The sequence below is a fragment of the Sminthopsis crassicaudata genome, chromosome 5 (genome assembly GCF_048593235.1).
Source record: "Sminthopsis crassicaudata isolate SCR6 chromosome 5, ASM4859323v1, whole genome shotgun sequence".
NCBI classification, from domain to species: Eukaryota; Metazoa; Chordata; class Mammalia; order Dasyuromorphia; family Dasyuridae; genus Sminthopsis; species Sminthopsis crassicaudata.
The window spans coordinates 303,620,038-303,642,059 of NC_133621.1; the positions used below are offsets into that span (position 1 = coordinate 303,620,038).

General features: G+C 44.7%; 1 protein-coding gene across 1 annotated transcript in view; it reads right to left on the reverse strand.

Moving 5' to 3' along the window:
* MPPED1 (metallophosphoesterase domain containing 1) overlaps positions 1 to 22,022 on the reverse strand; it is a 97,556-nt gene that overhangs the window by 60,838 nt on the left and 14,696 nt on the right. The window contains exons 2-3 of the mRNA XM_074271908.1: positions 11,471 to 11,767; positions 2,013 to 2,194 (exon numbers count right to left, since the gene is read on the reverse strand). Of these exons, the coding sequence (XP_074128009.1) occupies positions 2,013 to 2,194; positions 11,471 to 11,691 (403 nt within the window). The 5' untranslated portion in view covers positions 11,692 to 11,767. The remainder of the gene's footprint in view (positions 1 to 2,012; positions 2,195 to 11,470; positions 11,768 to 22,022) is intronic.

Here is a 22,022-nt window from a genome sequence, read left to right on the forward strand (position 1 = left end):
CCAATTATTCATCCATTCATCTATCCATCCATACATCCATTGACTTGTTCATCCATCTATTCATCCATTCCTTCATCCACCTATTCACCCATCCATCCATCCATCCATCCATCCATCCATCCATCCATTCATTCATCCACCTATTCATCCACCCATCCATCCATCCATCCATCCATCCATCCATCTATTCATCCATTCCTTCATCCACCTATTCATCCAATTATCCATCCATCCACCCATCCATCCATCCATCCATCCATTCATCCATCTAGTCATCCATCCATCCATCCTTCTATTCATCCATTAGCTATATGCAAACTAGACAGAGAGTGATGGGAATAAGCAGTCCCAATCGCTGGAGGAGGAGGAAGAGCTTCATGGGGATGGTTTTTGAGCTGAATGTTGAAGGGAAATGGAGATTCAAAGGGGCAGAGAATAACTCTCCTCTGTTCTCTCTTTCCTCCTTGCCTTTGCTAACCCTGCATCTTCCCCCAGAATAGCGTCATTTCCTCTTCCATTTTTATCTGTGTAGACCTCCTAAATGTCCTCTTCACAATGGAACATAAAGTGCTTTGGTGAATGATGAATGGACAAGTGGATGGATGAATAGATGGATAGATGAATGGATGAATAGATGGATGAGCGGGTGAATGGATAGATGGGTAATTGGATGAATAGATGGATGAAGGGATGGATGGATGGATGGATGGATGGGTGGATGAAAATGAAAGGCACTTCTTAATCACATACTATGGATGTGTACATGTTTGTCTATGTATGTATCTTTGTTGTGTGTTGTTGTTTGTGATAGTAGGTATCTGCAGTTTTAGGGCAGAAAATGGCTATCTGAAGATAAGGTGGCCTCTGAGGTTTGAATCTAGACCGTAACTTGTCACTACCCAGCCTAAGTCACAGAGTAAGCACTATATAAATAATAACTATTGTTATATGCCTGTTGTTAAATCACTTAGGTCATGTCTGACTTTTTGAGATCTCATTTGGGCTATTCTTGGTATATAAATATATACTGGAATGTTTTGACATTTCTTTCTCTAGCTCGTTTTATGGCAAACAGGGTTAAATGACTTGCCCAGGGTCACACAGCTAGGAAGTGTCTGAGGTTGAATGTGAACCCAGATGCTCCTATGAATCTAAACTATAATAAGAATAATGACCATTATCATCTGTCTTGTGCACAGCTTAAGCAAGTAATAAGCATTCAACTATTAAGTGCCTACTGTGTGCTGGAGAGTTTGCTCAGTCTCTGCCCTGAGGGGCTTTCAAATCTATTCCAAAAACTACCACTTCCATGACTGCTTTGCTGATCCCTCCTAACCCTCACAAGAAGCTAGCTGTTTGATGATCTCTACTCCCAAAGCTGTCTGTCCCAAGTTTGTGTCTAAGCAGACTTTTCCAGTTACAAAGTTGTTCACATACCAGGGCCTCATGGGGCCCCGGATCCTTGTGAGGACAGCGGGATGGGACGATTATAAGATCAGAGCTGGGAGGGACCTTGGAGACCCTCTAGGCACCAGGGTGACCCTGACTCCAAATGTAGGGTAAGGGATTTGTGGGATCTGCCTGATGCTGCTCGGCCTCAGAGGTGGATCGGGGACCTGTGGGGTGCGGATCTTGACTCCTCACACTTAGAGGTCTCTAACAGTGTTTGCAATATAAAGCAGTGAGTTCCCTGTCATTGCAAGTATTCCAAGGAGACAGGATGACCACTTAGCATCCAGGGATGTTGCTGTAGGAATCCTACAACCAACCGCCTCTGGGGTCCCTCCCAGCCCTGAATCTGAGATTTGAGGTTTCTAAGGATGATTCTCTCTGGTTTCTCTCAAAGGCCATTCTTTGCTCAGGTAACCATGCTAGACTGGTTGCCTCCCACGAAGGCCCTTCCCAACATGGGGCGTTGTTTTGGGCTCTTTGGACAGAGGCTGCTTCCCTTCAGGGGAGCCTATCACCAACCTGGGAAATGTCTGTACTCAGTACTGCTTTGGGCCACTTACCGAGCCACTCGTTGAATTTCTTGACTTCGCTGGGGAGTCCCAGCTCCGTGAAGTCCCCAGCATGTATTAGAACATCTCCATAGGGCATCTGGATGGGGTCTGTTCTGGAGTGGGTGTCAGAGACACACACAAAGCGGGTGTATCCTGGAGGCTTGGGGGCGTCATGGGGGACCGGATCCACCCTAGGGGAAAAGAAGGCAACATGGATCACTGGGAGCTGCCATATAAGGAAGGGAGTGAGTTTCTTCAGATCTCCATGCTGGGAAATAGACCCAGTTTGTCCTGGAGAAAATGGGAGGATGTTAGAGCCGGACAGAACCTGAGAACTCACCCGTCCGACCTTCTCAGATTACCAAGAAGCAAACTAAGGCTCAGGGATGGAGAAGGGCCAGCCTAAAGGCACACAGAGATTTGTGGGAAGTCTCTAGAGGACCTTCAGAAGCCACCACTACCCCATTTTACAGATGAGAAAACTGAGGGCTAACTCATTCAGTGATTCATTCAGATAGTAAGGCTGGATTCCATCCCTGGTCCTTAAACTCCACAGACTTTCCATTGTGAGTGGCAGAGCCAGGGCATTCTGTCTGATGTTTGTCTCTTGAGTGACCATGGGCAAATTCTTGGGTCTCAACTTCCTTTTTTCCCACTAATGCCGAATCTGAGGTCACCTTTGTCACTCAGCTGTTCAAGGTCTCAGTTTCCCTCTCTGTAAAATGGGCTCCCAGAACCCCACTCCCAGCTCCTGAGGGGCAGGATTGCTTTCCTATCCTCACACAACTGCCCCCTTTCCAGGGTTCGGCCATCTTCCAACTCTTCAGCGCTGACATTTCGGTCTCTTTACGAGAACGCCACTCGAGGAGTTTTGTTCCAATCTAATTATACCACAAACCCAACTCGGTATCATATCAGTTACATAAATACTTTTAAAGACATCTTTCTAATTAGACTTTTTTTTTTCAGACAATATACTTCGAAGAAATTTAATTAACACATTATGAGAGACATGGGTTCAGCATGCTAATGTACTGGGAACGCGCGCACCCTCTGTCTCCCAGGAGGCAGCAGGCGTCAGAGCCACTCTGCGGAAGCTCTCCTGCTAGCTCATGCTCCCAGACATCCATGGAGAAACACGGCAGCCCCTGGTTAGGGGGCACCGGAGGGGAGATGGAGGTAAGAAAGTCTCCTTCCAGAGCCAGCAGCAAGAGCACTTTGGAAAACCCTTCCTTCAGACATTAGAAAGAGAGAGGATGGGCGTGGGCAGCCACGGTCTCTCTTAGATTCTCTCACTCTTAGTAAAGCTCATTAGCCATATGACCCATCCCCCATCTCTCCGGTCTCAGTTTCTTCATCGTGCCCACCTTGTGGGTTCAGTGGGAAGAGCAAATGAGATAATTCCCATCAGGTGCTTTGGAATCATTAAATTACTATGGAAATGCTAGCCATTCCTATTACTCTCTCTCTATCTATATCTATATATACCTGTGCAATCTTGGGCCTCAGTTTGCTTCTTTGGGCAATGAGATGCTCGAACTAGATTGTCTTTAGGGCTCCTTTCCAGTTCTAGATACCAGCATCCTCATAATGGTCTTGGGAGATAACAAATATGGATTATTAGCCCTGGAGTTGCAAGAACCATTTCATTCAAGCCCCACATTTTACAGAGGAGGAAACTGAGGCTCAGAAAAGGCTAGTGAGGTCATCCAGCTAGGATCTGAATCCAAAGACACACTTTAGATCGCGGACTGGCTCCCGGCTCAGGTAGAGGGAGGGAGAGACTGAACAGAGCTGGTGACACACGCAGGACGGGCAGGGGCCCCGGATGCTTTGCTTGACACCCTGCATTGTCTCGATGCTGGGATATTGCTGTCGCTCTTTTCTCAGCTTTAATTAAGAGTACTCTTATTTTAACTTATACCCTGAGGCTTCAGAGCTTACCATGCAAACCTAATAATCCCAAAAGGAAAATAAATACACTTTTATCGTGCATGCCTGTAGCTGTTTGTAATTAAAAAAAACAAAAACAAAAACAAAAAAAAGCCTCCCTTCTTTTTGGAACTGGGCATTTTGCTGCAGCAGCCCCATTTTGAGAAAGAGAGATGGAGACAGACAGGGACAGAGAGACAGGCAGACAGAGACGAAAGACAAAGAGACAGAGATTGGAATAGAGAAAGAGAGAAAGACAGAGAGAGAAACAGAGACAGACAAAATGGAGAGAGGATGGGGAGAGGGAGAGAGAGAGAGAGAGAGAGAGAGAGAGAGAGAGAGAGAGAGAGAGAGAGAGAGAGAGAGAGAGAGAGAGAGAGAGAGAGAGAGAGACAAAATGGAGAGAGGATGGGGAGAGGGAGAGAAAGAGAGAGAGAGACAGAAACAGAGACAGAGAGAAAGACAAAGAGAGAGAAAAAGAGACAGACATAGAGAAAAATGAGAAGTTCAGGATCACATAGTCCAATGATAGAGACTGAGCTGGACTTGGGATGAAGGCTAACTCTGGGCTCTTCCCATTCCAGTCCAATGGAAGGGTTATATACAGCTATAGTTATATTCAATTATATGCAGCAGATATAGGATATTGTGGGGGGGGATGGAAAATAGAATTGTTATAGGGACTGCTGAGACTCTATAACTGGATTTGGAATCAGAGGATGTGGATTTCAATCCTGGCACTGTTTCTGCCCATGTGCCATTATGTAGGGTAGCTAACCACTGTGGATCTAATTGAGGGCCAGATTTGTGATCTTGAAGGTCTAAAGCCACAGTCCTGGGTTACCAGGAGGTCATGTCTGCCCCTTAGGTTTCTCTAGGCCCAAATGCCCAGCACCCTGTAGTTCACTCTTCCACTACTCTAGCTGTCCTCCTCTGATCCTTCCTTCCTTCCTTCCTCCCTTCCTTCCTTCCTTCCTTCCTTCCTTCCTTCCTTCCTTCCTTCCTTCCTTCCTTCCTTCCTTCCTTCCTTCCTTCCTTCCTTCCTTCCTTCCTTCCTTCCTTCCTTCCTCCCTTCCTCCTTTCCTTCCTTCCTTCCTTCCTTCCTTCCTTCCTTCCTTCCTTCCTTCCTTCCTTCCTTCCTTCCTTCCTTCCTTCCTTCCTTCCTTCCTTCTTTCCTTCCTTCCTTCCTTCCTTCCAGGACCAGCTGTGGGCTCATGGCACACTGCTGAAGCTTTAGATTCAGGTTGTATGTGTGTTGTTCTCCCTTGTCTCAGCTTATGGTACTTGTATCTCCAGCACCATGGACAGTGCCGGGCAAACAGCAGGTGCTGGATAAAGACTTGTAGACTGGTTGAGAGAGTGTAGTCTTCAATAGAAAGAAGGCTGTTTGGAGGAGAGGAATCTTTGAGGGAGAAGAAATCAGTTCTGTCTGGGATGTCTGCAGGGCATCCAAGTGGAGACGTGTGTGGCAGGTTGGCCCTGGGAGCTGGGTTTAAGGGCACGGGAGGCATCACCATAGAGACAGCAATTGAGTCCATGGGAGCTGGCGAGGTTACCAAGAAGGAGACTATGCAAAGAGAAGAGAAGAGAGTGGACCTCACCACCCTCACGTGCTGGGGTGGGAAAGGATAGCAAATCCTTCAAGGAGATGGAGACAGGGCAGGCAGACAGATAGGAAGAAAGCCAGGAGAGAGCCATGGGAGATCAGAGAAGGAGGAGGAGAGAGGAGGGAGGAGAGAGAACAAAAGGGGAGAGAAAAGAAGGGAGGAGAGAGAAGAATAGAGAAGAGAGAAGGAAGGAGGAAAGAAAAAGAAGAAGAAAGAGGAAGGAGAAGGAAGGAGAGAGAAGGAGGGGAAGAAGTATGGATCTTTAAAAAAAAAACTCCAGATGATAAAGGCTGAGAAAAGGGGACACTAAGAGACAACAAGTACTCCCTGTCCTCTTACCAAAATGCCTGGGTGAAGGAAAAGGTCTGAGCACTGGAGGGGGTGGCCCTGGTCTGGGAGCAAGTCCAGGAGGAGGTCTGTCAGTCACAGACTTCTTCTTGGTGGCCTCTATCTTTCTGCTCCTGTACAATCTTGGGCATGGCAGGGGGCTACAAGGTCCCTGTTCAGATCCAGGGCTCTATTATTCCTGGATCAGGAGGTGATGACCTAGATCAGTAGACCGAGTCTCTTACCTGATAATCCTACATGTGGGGCAGGACAACCCAAGTTGCTGTCCATCCACATTTTACTACACCCTGTCGTGGAAGCACCTAAGTGTGGCCAAGGTTGGCCGTCTCCACTGTCCCAAAGCCCTGGATAATTGCTTGGCTCTCCACTCGAATCCCCCTACAATTATCCCCCATACTATTTTACATTTTTGACATCTTAAGGTTTACAAAACTCTTCCTCATAACACCCTGCCATAGAATGATCCCCATTTTACAGATGAGAAAACTGAGCCCAAGGGAGCTTAAACTCTCTTGCCTAGAGTCATTGAGACAAAGCAGCAAAACTCAAACCCACATCTCCTAATAAAGCAGGCCTCTTTTTTGTTACACCAGGTCCGTTCCCATCTCGCACTTCCAGTATGATTGGGAACGGGGTGAAATTAGATTCATAAGACATTGATTCACAATAGGCAAATTCCCATTTTGCCAGTTGTGAGCTCCTGAGACGATGAGGTAACTTTTCTGGGCTGTAAAATTGGGAAATTGGCCAAAGTGGCTTCTGAAGACTCTCCCTGCCCTGAATTCTGAGACTTGTGAGGAAGAGGAAGATCACTTGTAAGTCTAGGAAGACCTGGTCGTAGGACCCTGAGCAAGTCCTTGCTCTAGACAAGTCTTTAAGATGCTAAGTGCTAGAAACAGCACTGATCTAGATTGGTGCAGGGAGTGTCTTCATATGGAAGATTCTTAGAGCCACAAAATCACATTTCTGGTCCATATTAGAAACCCCCATCCACTAAGGTCCAATGGTCCTATGATTCAGCTAAAGTTAACCCTAATTTGACAATTGCCACACTATTGAAGATAATAGTCCCAGCCTCACTAAGGAGTCTAAATGTAAATCAACACATGCTGTGATTTTTCTGGTTTTTTTCTCTCTCCCATGCGTTTCCCCTTTGCTTTGATTTTTCTCTCCCAACATGATTCATAAAGCAATATGTATTAAAAAGAAATAAATTTACTAGGGAAAAGATAACAGTCCTGCCCTTAAGGAGCTTACACTGTCCTGTCAGGGGTGGGGGCAGGGGACCAGTGCCATCTCCTCTAGAAGCCCTCCCTGAGAGCCCCTCACCCAGTTCTCTGTGGGCACCTCCCTCGGGTACAGATCTCATGCACTGCCTATTGCCACTTTGCCCCTGGGCTTGGGGTCACCTTTAGAGGAGATAGTCTCCTTTGTGGGCTTTAGATCTCTGCTCTGTCTAATGAGAGGGTTAGATCACATCACTCCTGTCCTAGAGGAATGGTGCTCAGAGACCATCAGAGGGGGAAACTGAGGTATCCTGAAGAGATTAAGTAACTGAGATCTAGAGGTCAGCTTGCCCAGGTCAAAGTCTGGGGATGTTTAGGAGGCTCGCCCAGAGTCAGCCGCGTTACAGCGATCAGCTGCCAGTCTGGGTGATCTCTGAAATTCTTTGCAGCTCCAGATCTGTGATCTTGTAGCTGTTGCTTCTGGGCTCCCCTAGGCCCTCCCCTTCCCCCCTCTCTGCGCTAGAAGGGCCTTCCCCGACAGGCCTCAGCCTTCCCATCCAGAGGGGAGCTTTCTGCTTAAAGGAGCCGCGGCTCCTCTGCCTCCAGCCCTAGTTAGGAAGATTCATTACTCCGTGATGGAGTCCTCATTATTCCCAGGGTTCTCCTGGGGTAGCCACATTAATCGTATGGCTCGATCTGAGTAGTCCACATCCTCGCTGTCATTGCCATTATTAAAAATAAGTTGTGGATTTATTAAGCAAGGCCCCTTCTCCCCCTCGCCCCCGAGACAAAGCTCACGGCGGCAATAAATCACGTGTCCCCAAGTAGCATACATTTTACATGTCGTCCTCGCTGCCAAACAGCTGACTTACCATGGCAACCCCACATCCCACAATACACGCGCTTCCCCCATTGAAGGGCGAGCGAGCGTGGAGCCGATGAAAGGGGGCACGTGGGGCCCGGCTGAGCCCCCGCTGCTCTCAGCTACTTCCCACCGGAGACCTTCCATGGCCCAGCTTGGAAAGCTCAGAGCTGATCCCCGTGCCTGGCCATCCTGGCAGGCCCGCAGGCCCCAAAACCCATCGGTACCTTTGGCTCCGCCCCCATAGCCAGTCCTCACCAAATGCTGGCAATTGGAGCTCCCCAACAGCTCCAGCTCCTAGCACCCCCCTCCACGTCTATGCCTACCGTCACTGGCTTAGTCAGAGAAGAGCTACAAATACATGGCAAACCTGGGCTCAAAGCTACACATTCTCAGGCACTGGCTCTGGGCTTTGGACAGAGCAGGACATCTCAGCCTCAATTTCCTCATCTGCAGAATGGAGATAATACCTCTGAGGGATATTTTGAGGTTAAATTGAGGCCAGTTGGTCAACAATCACCGTGCTAAAGGCTGGGGGTACAGACAGGCAAAACCCCAGCCCCTTCCCTCAAGGAACTCCCATTTGAATTAACATTTAATTTTGCAAGCAAATAACTGTACAGACAAGATACAGAGTAGATGGCAAACCTTAAATTTCAGTTTTGTCCAATTCTTCATAGTTTTTGTGGTAAACATACCGGAGTGGTTGGCCATTTCCTTCTCAAGCTCATTTTATAGATAAGGAAACTGAGGCAAGCAGGGTTTGGTGATTTGCCCAGGGTCACACAGCCTCTATCATAATTGTCCCTTACTTTCTAGCACACACTAGGACACAATAAATGCTTGTTGTTAATAAGAAAATGGCCCACATTGAATGCTTCGAAACAATCTCCCCACTCAGCCCCAAAGTAATCACTTCTTCCTGGTTCTTTGCAGGGGTGAGGGATTGTGGGTATGGAACACTAGATACATCAACCTTTTCGAGTGTGTTGGCTAGTTGGACAGAACTTTTTTCTCTTTTTTTCTCCTTTATTATAAAGGATAGATCTTTGGGAGGGGAGGGGAATATATCAGGTAATAAGAGCTATCAATAAAAATGAATGTGCCATTGAACTGAAATGAATGTCAGTTATGACTATAATAGTAATAGTCATAACCTCTCCCCAGGGCTTTGGGAACAGACTTCTCATGATTCTAGGCAGCTAGATTGTACAAGATGGATCAGCAAGACTTGAGTTCTAATCTGGCCTCAAAATTTTGACTATAGGCAAGTAATTTAACCTCTGCCTGCCTCAGTAAAACCTCTGACTTCTCATCTGTAAAATGGGGGTAATAAAAGCACCATCCTCCTAGGATTGTTAAAAGGATCAAAGGAAATTATATCTGCAAAGTACTCAGCGTGGTGCCCAGCACATAGTCGGCACTTAATAAATATTTGTTTCCTCCCCCCAATTCATCCATACACATCTCCAGAAAAACTTTCTTAAAACGTCACTCTAATCATGTAACTCCCTTGCTTGAAGTTCTTAGGGGGTCTTTTATGGTGAAGACATTACAGTGCCTTTAAAATGAGTTGCCAAACTGTAGGCCAACCACACTGGCCTGGGTTCTCACACCTAAGAAATGTCTTATACTCTCACCCCTGTGGGTCTTGACCTGAACTGACCGTCTCCCACCCCACTGACCTGCTGACATGATACCCAGTCTATAGGACCCAGCTCAAGCTCCACTCTTTCTGGCAAACCTTCAGGTCCCTCCAGCTTCGTGTACTTTCTTGGGACTCAGAGAAGTTCTTGTTTGTGTCTCTCCTAGGGTGACTTTATTCTAAATAGAAATCTAGTGGCAGTATGGAAGTTCCTGCATGGTGCCTGGGAAAGAGTGAATTCATAATTCATTTTTGATTGGTATTGATGATGTGATTCTCCCCCCATTGCCACATACCAAAAAACCCATTAGAAATTTCCCCTTTCACTCTGACTAAAATTTACACGCCTTATCTTGACATTCAAGGCCCATCAGAGTTTGCCTTTCCTCTAGATTTCCAGTCTTACTTTCTATTTCCCTTTATACAGTCTACATGAGTCAAATTGGATCAATTTTTAACCCCTCAAAAACATCCTGCAATCCTGAATTTCTTGCTGAATTCACCCTCATTTGTTCAAGTCTAACACAATAATCCTTTCCTCCAGGAAGCCTTCTTTGATTACCCTGATCAGAAGCCTGGAATTGTGGGATCTTCCAGAGTTCATTGTTGGACCATCCCTGTTAAATGAACTTCTTAGGTTCTTAAGTTTGTGACTTAGAATTTCCTAAAGACAAGGACTTCGTCTTATGAAAACCCTCTATGTCCTAGGATGAGGAGTGTTTTGCACAAGTTTAACTATGCTTATTGGACTGAATTCAGAGAATTGAATGCTGTTTTGTATTACAGCTCTTCGTATCTCTGTATAATTTCCTCTAAGAGACCGTAAGCTCTCTGAGGGCAAGCCCCAACCCTCCTTTATCTTTGTATCTTCCCAGTTTGGGTATTTACAAAGTGTTGGTTGAATTTAATGTTTTTAGGAATACCACATTAGCCTGTGCTCACCACCCCAAGTTAGACCTCCGGGTTGTTGTAAAGCAAACAGGTATCCATCCAGGTGGTATTTATACATACATGAGGTCAACTGTGAAGCACGATAAGGGGCACAAGGAATAGCTGTCGTAGTCATCAATTTGTTATGGTACCTGGTGTCCACCATTAGTGAGTCATTCTTTGGCTTTCTTATTGTTCCATAATAAAATGAGAGAGTAGAGTATAGACTAATTAACACCCAATAGTCTGGAAATTGGAATTTTAGTCCTGGCATTGCCACAGACTTTACTGTGGGACTTGAAGAAAATGACTGCCCTCTTCTGAATCTCCATAAATGGAAGATGAAGGGGTTGGACAATATTTTCCAGTAGTAAAAATAGAAATTAGAGGCTCTGGGTTTGAATTCCATCTTTGCCACTCATTCTCTGCATGACCCTGGGCAAGTTATCAAGTCCCAATAGCTCTTGGCTTCCTTCTCTGTAAAAGGAAGGAGTTGAAAACTATAGTCTTGGAGTCTATTCCAAGGCCCTAAAAAGCTACAATCTCCAGAACAGTGTCCTCTTGCCTTCCCACTTGTCAAGGTGGCCCCTCGTGGCCCAGTGGAAGGACTCTTGAGTTTTGATGGTGGGATGCTCCCAGGTAGATGTGGTGGTAGAGATGTGCCAGGTTTGGTACTCTGGACACAACCTCCACAGGTACCTAGAGACCAAGGCTTGCCTGGACTTTGTGCCACCCAGCTTGAGGAGCTCCATTCAGGAGGGTGGAGCACATATATCATAGACAGGACAAAGGCTCGGGGCTGGAATATAGGAGGGCATTTGTGTTGGGGGAACCAGATACCAGTGATCTCACTGGCATGGAGCAGGTGGGAAAGGGATAACCCCGGTGAGGCAGGAGGGCAGAGTTTCCATACTCACATTTGCACATGTGGGGGCTGGAAGCGACCCTGGTTAATGTTGTAGAATGTGAAGGCTTGCGTGGGGTTCGAACTGTACTCATCCACCTCAATGATGAGACGGCTGTGCTGGTGCCTTCGGGCCGCCATGATGTGGGACTGGGAGAACGCCATACTTGGCCAGCGAGGGGAGAGGGCTTCGGCCGCCTTCAGGCCGTCATCCCGCCTCCGGTCACTCCACATGGACAGGCAGGGCCCAGGCCATCCCCCGTGGGCGGTGGTGGCGGCGGTGTTCCCAGAGCCGTCGTCTTCTCAGAACCTTGGGAGGAACAGATGGAAGACATGAGGGTGAGCAGGTTTAAGAGAAGGGTCATCGGCTAAAACTTGCATTATTTAATGGCAGAGACAGATTTGGGAGGGGAAAGAAGGAGGGGGAAATCGCACACACACACACACACACAGACACACACACACACAGACACACACATACACACACACACACACACACACTCTCATACTCATGCATACTCACAGCCAGCCTGCGTCTGCTCAAAGAACTCATTACAAATCTTTCCAACTCAGCAGTTTGATGAATTTACTTTAGTAAAGAGAGAAGGAGAGGGGGAGGGACCACCCCCATGAGGGAGCGCCTGACTTGACATGTTTAAATACTTAAGGCACAGCTTTAAAAAAATGTAACCTTCCCAAGTGCCCAGGCTCACGAGAAGACAGGGCAAGACCAGAACCGATGCGAGATCGGCTCAACTGTTGAGTTTTACTTTTCAGAAATGAAATCTGGGCCATGGATACTCTCTGACCTACCCACACACCCTCACACAAACACAGTGTGTGTCTGAGTAGGTATCAAGAGAGTGAAATCTGAAATGCCTTCAGCAGGAGCTATCAGAACTGGAGACAGGTTTTAGGAGCCGAGGCAGCTGGGAAAGGGATTTTCCATTGAGATGTGTTGCTGGAGCATTTTTCCCTAGAGAGAGCAGGGAAAGAAAATTATCTGGGAATGGGGGAAGGGAATGTGGCAGGAAACCCCTAAATGGAATGTTTTACTATAGAATCAGAGTATTAGAGCTTCCAGGGACTTTAGAACAGGAGATGTCAGAGCTGGGAGGGCCTTAGGACAGGGTGTCAGAGCTGGGAGGGAGCTTAGAACAGGGGATGTCAGAGCTGAAAGGGAGGTTAGAACAGGGGATGTCAGGACTGAGAGGGAACCTTGAACAGGGGATATGAGAGCTGTGAGGCCCTTAGAGATAGTCAGAACTGGGATGGCCTTAGAAAGGGATGTCAGACCTAAAAGGGAGCTTAGAAGAGAGGATATCAGGACTGGGAGGAATTCTAGAATAGAGAAGGTCAGGGCTGGGAAAGGGCCCAAGAACAGCAAATATAAGAGCTAGGAGGAACCTAGAACATAGGATATAAAATGTCCAAGATGGAAGAGAACTTGGAACACAAAACATGAGATGTCAGAGCTGGATGGGAACTTTAAAAAGATCATCTGGCTTGACTTCTTTCTCTTACAGATGAAGAATCTGGGCCTATAGAGGGGAACTTATTGAGTAAGGAAGCTCACCTCCATATTAAACATCATTTAAAAATAAATTTCAGCTTTTGTGTCTTCAGTTTGTAACTCAATACGACACACAACAAGTTTCATGAACAGATAAACAAATGAATATCTTAAAATAATTCCCCAAACATTCACTTCTTCGTTTCTGTCATATACCTCAAAATCTTGTTTAGAGTAAAGATTTCTAAAGTAATTAATTATTTTTTTCAAAGTGACATTTTCAGAACTCCATCCCATTAAAAAAAAAGTCTTAGAATCCTAGAGCTAAATGCCTGCACTCCTCCCTTCTACCATTTTCTTTTTTTTTTTTTTTTTTACCACCAATTGACATCCACATCCACTCTGAGCCAGTGAATGTGACCAGCTCTGTCCTCTTCCTTTCAGAGCAATTTCCAAGAAGCAGAAGCCAGGTCTGCCTTCCAAAGGAGAAGTTTTTTGGCCATTAAGGCCTCACCATGAAGTTCATTTTCTCCTCATTCAACCAAAGAAAAAAAGAACTGAATTGCAGCAATTCCTGGACAGCCATATCTCAGGCTTTCGAAAGAGGGGGGCAGAAATTCCTTTTGCACTTAGAAGAAAAATCGACAGCGACAGAAAACAAATTAGATTAGGAAAATGGGGAGAATTAGAGGCTGCAGAACATTTTAATTATGACTGGAGGAGAACTGGATTATTAATGTATTTCATGGTGTGTTTTTTTCCTCTTTTAAAATCTTTTTTAAAAAATGTAGTCGCTGCCCACGTGGAAACAGTTCCTTAATACTGATAATGGCCAATCACTGTTTCTGAGGACTCTTATTCTCCTTCTCTTTTTCCTGGGAGTCACTTGGAAGGAAAGTTTGGGGATGCGCCAGATACCAGAAGGACATTCCCTCATTTTTGGATGAGTCATGGTTGTGGACGGTTTGCCTAATAAACCTCAGCTCATTTCACCTCTCCAGGAAAACAAGGTCTACCCCAAAAGGCTCTGGAAAGAAGGCCTGCCTGAGAGGGAGAGAATAGGAAGCATCACAGATTTGGTTGACATAGCTCACATCTATATAGTAAGGAGCCAAGCTAAGATACTTTTAGGATAATCTAAAGCATATTATACTTATGACCTCACTTGGCTCTCTCTGTGTTTCTTAATATGTATATTTACATTTATTTATCCATGTACATGTAGTCTCCCCAAATAGAATATAAGTTCCTTGAAGGTAAGATTGTTTTGGTTTTGTCATTGTATTGCCAGCTCCCAGCATGGTGGCTGATGGTTAATAAATATTTATTGATTGGGGAAGGGGGGTTATTTCCTGCTTGTGTGAATCACTGCCTGGCAATTACAGCAGTCCCAGAATAGGGCTTCTTCCCAGGAGTGTAGATTCTCCTCCATCTTGGAGTCTTTAAGCAGAAGTTGGGAAATCATCTATTCCAGTCAACTATTTTTCTTCTAATTTTAGTTGCATTAATTTTGTTCATGCCAATTTTAAAAAAATTGATCTCATCAAAATAATACATTTTATCTCCTGTGACCTTCATCCTTGAGTTTAACCTTGAGTTCTTCCCCTAGCCATAGTTGCAAAAGGTCCTTCAGGAAACCACTTGTAGAAGTACTAAAAAGAGTTTCCTTTTAAGAACGGCCATGGTCAGAATGTCAGGGATGGCACAGAGAAGGCACTTAATAATGTTTGATGAAAGCTCCTTGAAGACAGAAGCATGTTTTTTGTATTTTCGTTGTATCCCTAACACTTGGCTTATTTTGTTGTTGTCGGTGAATTGTTTCAGTTACATTCATGATCAATTTGGGGTTTTCTTGGCAAAGACACTCCACAGGGCACTTTGCCATTTCCTTTTCCTGTTTATTTTACAGATGAGGAAACTGAGGTGAAAAGGATGAAGTCACTTGCCCAGGATCACACAGCTAAGAAGTGACTAAGATTGGATTTGGACTGAGGTCTCCCTGACTGGGCTCAGGACCTAGCTCTCTATCCACTGTACTCTGTAACTACATCTAGTAGGTGCTCCAGAATTGGAAGGGACCTTGGTGACCATCTATTCCAAACCTCTCATTTTCCAGATGAGGAAACTGAGGCACAAGAAGATGAATAGCCGTGGCCTTGGTCCCACCACCAGTGAGATAACTGTTGGGTTTATAATGAGGTTTCTTCTGATTCCTGGTCCAGTCTCCTTCCACTAAGGTATGCAAGCTTGGCTCCTCACGTTAGCCTTTCAGTATTATTATTATTACAAGTGTTATGTATAATAACAAGTAGTATTATCCCCATGTTAAATGGTAGAAAATAGGGGCTCAGGAAGGGGAGAGGATGCAATAAGCCAGAAAATGTATTCAAATGGACTCTAAACTTAAAGGTTTTAGGATTGGAGACTGAAAGCTGAAGTATCTCCCTGCTTTTTATAGATGAGGAAACAGAGGCTGAGGAGACGCCAAGTATTGTGCTAAGTGTTGGGGAATACAAAAAAAAGAGACAAAGGAGTTTCTGTCCTCAAGGAGCTCATGGTCTAATGGAGGAGGCAGCATGTAAACCATTAAATCTAAACTATCTAAAGGATAAATATGAGCTAATTACCAAAGGGAAGACACGGGATTAAATGGGATTGGGTAAGGCTTCTTGCAGAAGGTAGAATTTTAGTTAGGATTAAAGATACCAAGATCACAAAGATAGGAACTGGCAGAGGAGCAATTTGAATCCAGATCCTTAAGACTCCACTTCTAGGAACCTTGCCACTATCCAAAACGAGAGAGTTTGGCTGAGACAAAGGGATGGAAAGGAGAGAAATCTACCACTGTTCTAGGCAAGGTTGGCTTTGGCTATCTGTGTAACTTCCAGAGACAGGGCTGGCTGATTTGTCTAACATTCCAAAATTGAGGGGCGGGGGAAGAGCACCATATGGGCAGAAGTGGGACCTGAACCAACATGGCAGCAGGGATGGCAAACTGGGTGTGCCGTCAGACTGACACACTGAGGGTCTGGTCTGGAAGTTTCAAAAGACTGGGGGGATTCAGAAAAGCCCTGCTCCAGCTCTGGAGCACCAGCTTTTTAGGCAGGCAGGTTAGCTGAGCTCCCACGGAGGCTAGGGAATAACTCTCAGCAGAGGTTTTCAAGAATCAGCCTTGATGAGTCCTATAATTAAGGGGGAAAATGGTACCAGCCCTGTAAGTTTTTTTTTTAATTTATTTTTTATGAATCAACCAGTTCTGTCTGTCCCTGGGAGGTGCACGGAGAAGAAAAGAAAGGAAATCAGAGGGAACCATGTGCTGCTCTCCCTCCATGATGTTTGCTGCACAATTATAGATTGGGAGTTGTTTGCATGACTATCACTCACAGAATCAGCAGATTAAGGAATCTCAGAGTTAGAGAGTCACAGAATCTTGGAATCATAGAATACTATGATCTTAGAATAACAGAATCTCAGAATTATAGAATCATCTGGTCTTGGAATTATTATTATATCACCATCATCATTACTATTATTATTACTATTATGAGTATTAAAATCTTCAGATGATAGAACCTTAGAATTGTAGAAACACAGGATTTGGCTCTCATGAACAATAGAAGACCAGTCATAGACATTTATTAAGCACCAACTATATGCCAAGCCCAAATAAGTCCTGAGGATATAAAAAAGAGGCAAAAGAATTTCTGTCCTCAATGAGCTTATAGTCTAATGGAGGAGGCAACATGCAAACAATTAAATACAAATTATCTGGGGCAGCTAGATAGTGCAGTGGATAGAGCACCAGCCCTGAGTTCAAATCTGATCTCAGACACTTAACACTGCCTAGCTGTGTGACCCTGGGCAAGTCACTTAACCCCAAGTGCCTCAGCAAAAAACAAACAAACAAACAAAAAAAAAATAAACAAAAAAATACAACTATCTAAAGGACAAATATGAGATAATTATTACCAAGGGGCAGTCATGGACTCAAGAGGCACTGGGCAAGGTTTCTTGCAGGAGGTGGACTTTTAGTTGGGATTAAAGGAGGCCAGGGAAGTTGGCAGAGTGGCAGAAGGAGAATGCTCCGGGTGTGGGGGAGGACCAGAGAGAATACTCAGAGCCCATAGATGGAGTGCCCATAAAACATCCAGAGACTAATGCTGCTGGAGTGAGGAGTGTGTAATAGGGGGTAAGGTATAAGAAGATTGGGGAGGGAGGAGGAGGCTGGTTATGGAGGGCTTTGAACTCCAAACATGTCCTGTTTCTCCTGGAGATAATGTACTGTAGTTTACTGAATGGGAGAAAGGGGTGACTTGGTCAGATCTGCACTTTATGAGGCCCCTGAGTTGAATCCTCTCCTTTGACAGATGGGGAAACTGAGGCCCAGAAAAGTGAAATGATTTCCAGAGGTCACACAGGTAGGAAGGAGAAGAAGGGAGAATCTTTCAGAAAGACCTGATCTTCACTACATCAATCAGCACTCTGTTCATGCTGTCTGAAACTGGGGGGGGGGAGTGGAGAGACTGCAGAAAATGGGATCTGGCCAGAGTTGGGAATTATCTCCCAGAATTCCATCCTCTGGACATTTCTCTGCGCAGGATTTAAGCCTCAAAAAAAAGAGAGCGAGAGAAGCGGGAAGCAGTCCCTGGGGGGACGTTTTTATGGGAAATGCTGCATTTCACATAAAGTAGGTTTGAAATGGGCCTTGCCTGGGAACATCAGTGATTTTACACTAAAGGAGATGGGAGCACAGAGCCTTCTTTTAATGTCCGTTTAATATTTATGGAGCGCCGACAACGGGCCAGACACCATGCCGAGGTGTGCGGCAGGCTCGGTTCTCCGCAGCTGAAGCTGTGGGGAGGAGGACGGCGCCATTCTCAGAACAGGCTGGAATTAGTGATGCTGGTGGAGAACAAGGGCTGAGGATCACAGCATCCCAGCATCTCTGAGCCACAAGACACCTCTACCAACTGGCTCCTCAATGAGCCGGCCCCACAACTGTAGAGAGCTCCCTACCTGCCTAAGCAGAAGGGGGAAGGGGGGGTGAGAAGGGCTGGACCCAGGTGAATAGTGCTCCTATAGTGGAAGGATTCTTCAAAGCATACAAAGCATTCAGTTCCTAATAAAATTCTTAAAATCAAGGTTTCTGGGCATTTAGAAAGGGAAGTGGTGGTGATTACTAGGAGCCAGCATGGGAGGGTCTTACAGCGCTAACCAGTGAACTGAAGCTCTCATTATAAAGAGCAATAGTGGAAGGGATTTGGCTGTTCTTAGTGGATCCAAGGTCTGACCCATAATACTAAGAGAATCTGCTTTAACCTATATTGGATTACTTGCCATCTAGGGGAAGGGTGGGGAGAAGGGAGGGAAAAAATTTTGGAACACAAGGTTTGGCAAGGGTGAATATTGCAAATGATCCATGGATATGTTTTGAAAATAAAAAAAAAAAGCTTTAACACAAAAAAGAATCAGAATCAGGGCATATAATTAATGGTGATCTCTGAAAAATGATAGAGGATGGCATGATGCTGTAGGACTGGGAAGAGGCAAATGTCCCGATTCCAACAAAGGGATGAGAATAATTAATGGGCTAAGCTTCAGGTCCTGGACAGTTCCAGCATGGATCATCAAAGAGATGGTTTGTAGGAATTTAGAAAAGGGAGCCATAATCTCTAGGAGCTTCATCAAGATGAGTTCATGTCAGTTCAGACTCATTTTCTTTTTTTTTTTTTTTAGGTTATCAGACTGGTAGAGCAGGGAATGTTGCAGATAAGAGTTCATCTAGATTTTAGCAATTTAGATATTTAGATATTTAATTTAGATACTATTTAGATATTAAATTTAATTTAGATACTATTCTTGTCAAAAGAAGAAGAGAGGGATTACACGATAGGACCGTTAGAACTTAAACTGGTTGAATGGTTAGCCCCAAGAAGTCCTATGAGACCAAGACACTGAGTTTTAAGATCCTGGGAAATCCCATAAGAATTTACTGTCCTGCTCTGGGTAAAGTGAGAGCTCCAGGATATGGCTGAAGAATGGGAGCTATTCAGTGCTACCATATGTTGCTTTTATGACACAAGTTTTGATTTGTTTCCTGAATTCTTCACTTATGATTCCTTCTACCCAGGTAATCAGTCTCATCACAATACCACTTTATTTTATTTATTTATTTTTGTTGAAGCAGTTGGGGTTAAGTGACTTGCCCAGGGTCACACAGCTAGAAAGTGTTAAGTGTCTGAGACCAGATTTGAACTCAGGTCCTCCTGCCTTCAGGGCTGGTGCTCTATCCACTGTGCCACCCAGCTGCCCCCACAATACCATTTCAATGGCTCTTTGCATTGATCTCCACCAGCCTTGATCCTCTGGGTTTATTTACTTAAGTCAATCTTCTTGATATACACACTAAGACCAAGACTTTGGGGCTGCTTTGTACCATACTCCTGATGCTCCTGTCATCTCCTCTGTTGATTTTGAATAAGCCAAAGTTTCATCCTAAGTCTCAGCTCACCAAGTCTCAATATAATCTTGCTCTGAGATTTCTGGTACTCTTCACTCCTCTGTGTACCAAGCCACTTATTGTCTTTCCCCCAACCCCACTCCTCTTCCCAAATTGTCCATTTCTGCTAAGGACATATCCAATTCTTCCAGTCTCCTGCATATATAATTTGGTATTATCTTCTGTTCCTCATTTCACTTGGTGTTATCTTCTGTTCCTCATTTCACTTCATTCCTCAAGTCCAATCAGTTGCTAAATTTTGCCCATCTTTCTCACCTAACCCCTTCTTTCCACTTGCACAGTCGTCACCCACCATACTTCAGGTTTTTAACATATCTCACTCAAATTATCAAAAAAGACTCCTAATTTTCCCCAGTTCAAGTCTCTCCCCACTGCCATCCATCCTCCATGCTATAGCCAAAGGGATTCCCCTTAAGCACAGATCTGAACATGTCACTTCTCCCCAGTATTCAATAAACTCCAACGGTCTCTGAAAATATGAACTCCTTTGGTAGGCTTTTGAAGTTCTTCACAACATGGTTCCAAACCAGCTTTCTAGCCTCATTTTATATTCATTTCTCCACCTGCCTCTATGATCTACTCCTGGCTCTCACACACAACAGCTCATTTCCCATCTTCGTGCCTTTCCACTGGCTATTCCCCCATGTCAGAGATGCCCTTTCTCCTCGCCTCTCTCCAGAATCCCTCTCTACCTGCATTATTCAGCTCAAGTACATGAAACATTTCCTGGTCTCCCCAAACCCTTCTTCCACTTCTCCTCTTTCCCTTCCTTTCCCCCTTCTCCCTCCATCTTTTTCCCTCCCCCTCCCATTTACTTGTCTCCTCTATTAGAAAGTAAGTTCCCTGAAAATAGGGATTGTTCCACTCACTCTTTTTGTATCCTTCCCTAGTACCTAGCACAGTGTCTTGGACATAGAAGGGACATCATCATCATCATCATCATCATCATCATCATCATCATCATCATCATCTCTGGCATTTACAGAGCTCTTAAGGTATGCAAAGCATCTAACATGCATCAACTCATCCAATCCTCACAATGACCCTTGGGAGGGTGGGTGCTACATCCCGCTTTTATAGATAAGGAAACAAACTAAAAGATTATGTGACTTAGCCAGAGCCATTCAGCTAGTAAGTGTCTAGGATATAATCCCAAAGTCAAGTCTTCCTGACTCTAAATTCCATGCTTTACTTTTAATCCATCCTTCCATCCATTTGTGCATGGACATTTTGGGCCATTATTACTGTCCTCTTCATGGAGAGCATCTCCTAAGGTTTTTCTCTTTCTCTCCATTAAAATTCTCCTTCCTGAACCATATCTATTAATTCTCTGGCACCTGTCTTATTTTTAATCTTTATTATTAATATTTTTAATCTTATTATTATTATTTTTTAACATTTTTGCCTGCCCTCTACATTTTGAGGAACTAAGAGCTATCTTAATCAAATCATTAATTTTCAAAATCTGGCTTTCTTTTTCAAAAAAATTTTTTTTACTGGTTGCAACAAGACAACATGGCTTGTGTCCCAAGTCCTTCCCAGGGCACCATCATTCTGAGCCTTCTGGCCACCTCTCCAGAGGTGGATGGTCACCATCCATGCTTTGATTGTCTGGGAAGGCTTTCTGTCATTTCCCAGATATATGATCTGGGTATAGAGTAGACCTCCATGTTGGTTTCCTGGATGTGGAGGTGTTTCATTCACTTCCAAGGACAGTATATGACATAGAAGGGACAGCCTCATTATTGCCAGCATGTCTAGAGCTCTTTAAGTTATGCAAAGCACTTTTCCATATCTTAACTCATTTGATCCCTACCGTATCCTTGGCTCTTGGTTGGGTCAGGTTGGCTAGTAACTGCTTTTGGACAGAAACATGGGAAATAATGTGGTAGAAAGAGCATGAATGGGAACCCAGGGAGAGACCTGGGTTAAATCAAACTTGTGACATTTACCAGATATTGGTTCCTGGGTCAATCCCTCAATCCCTCCAAGCCTCAGTTCTTTGATAAGTAAAATGGGGACAAAAATGACGATTACATGGAGGGCAATTGAGAGGTACATGATGGGTGTGAACAATCTGTATGACTTAACCAAAAAGGATGTCCAAGTAGAGATAAAAGTAAATGATTCCCTCAAAAAAATCAGTTGTATGATAGAAGAAAATGGGCTTGTCACACAGAGATGGAGGAATGACAGGTGGGACAACTGGTATCCTATCTATATGAGAAGAAAGGAAGGAAGGCACTTGGTATATCAGGAGGGACTCCCTCTAGGGAATTTATGGGAAAACATGGAAGTAAAATTGCACAGATTAGGCAGACGGGGGGGACTTCTGTAGCAGAGAGCAAAGGTCTATGGGAGTATTTGGGAACCCATCTGATAGGCCATGGGGAGGGTCAAGAGAGATTCTACAAGCAAAGTCCTTTGATAACTTCTGAGTGTTCTAGAAAGGGCAGTCATTATTATGAATGCCATTGAGGAATCTCAAACAGTTCCCTTTCTGCCATCTTTTTCTGCAAAGAGCTGCTGGCC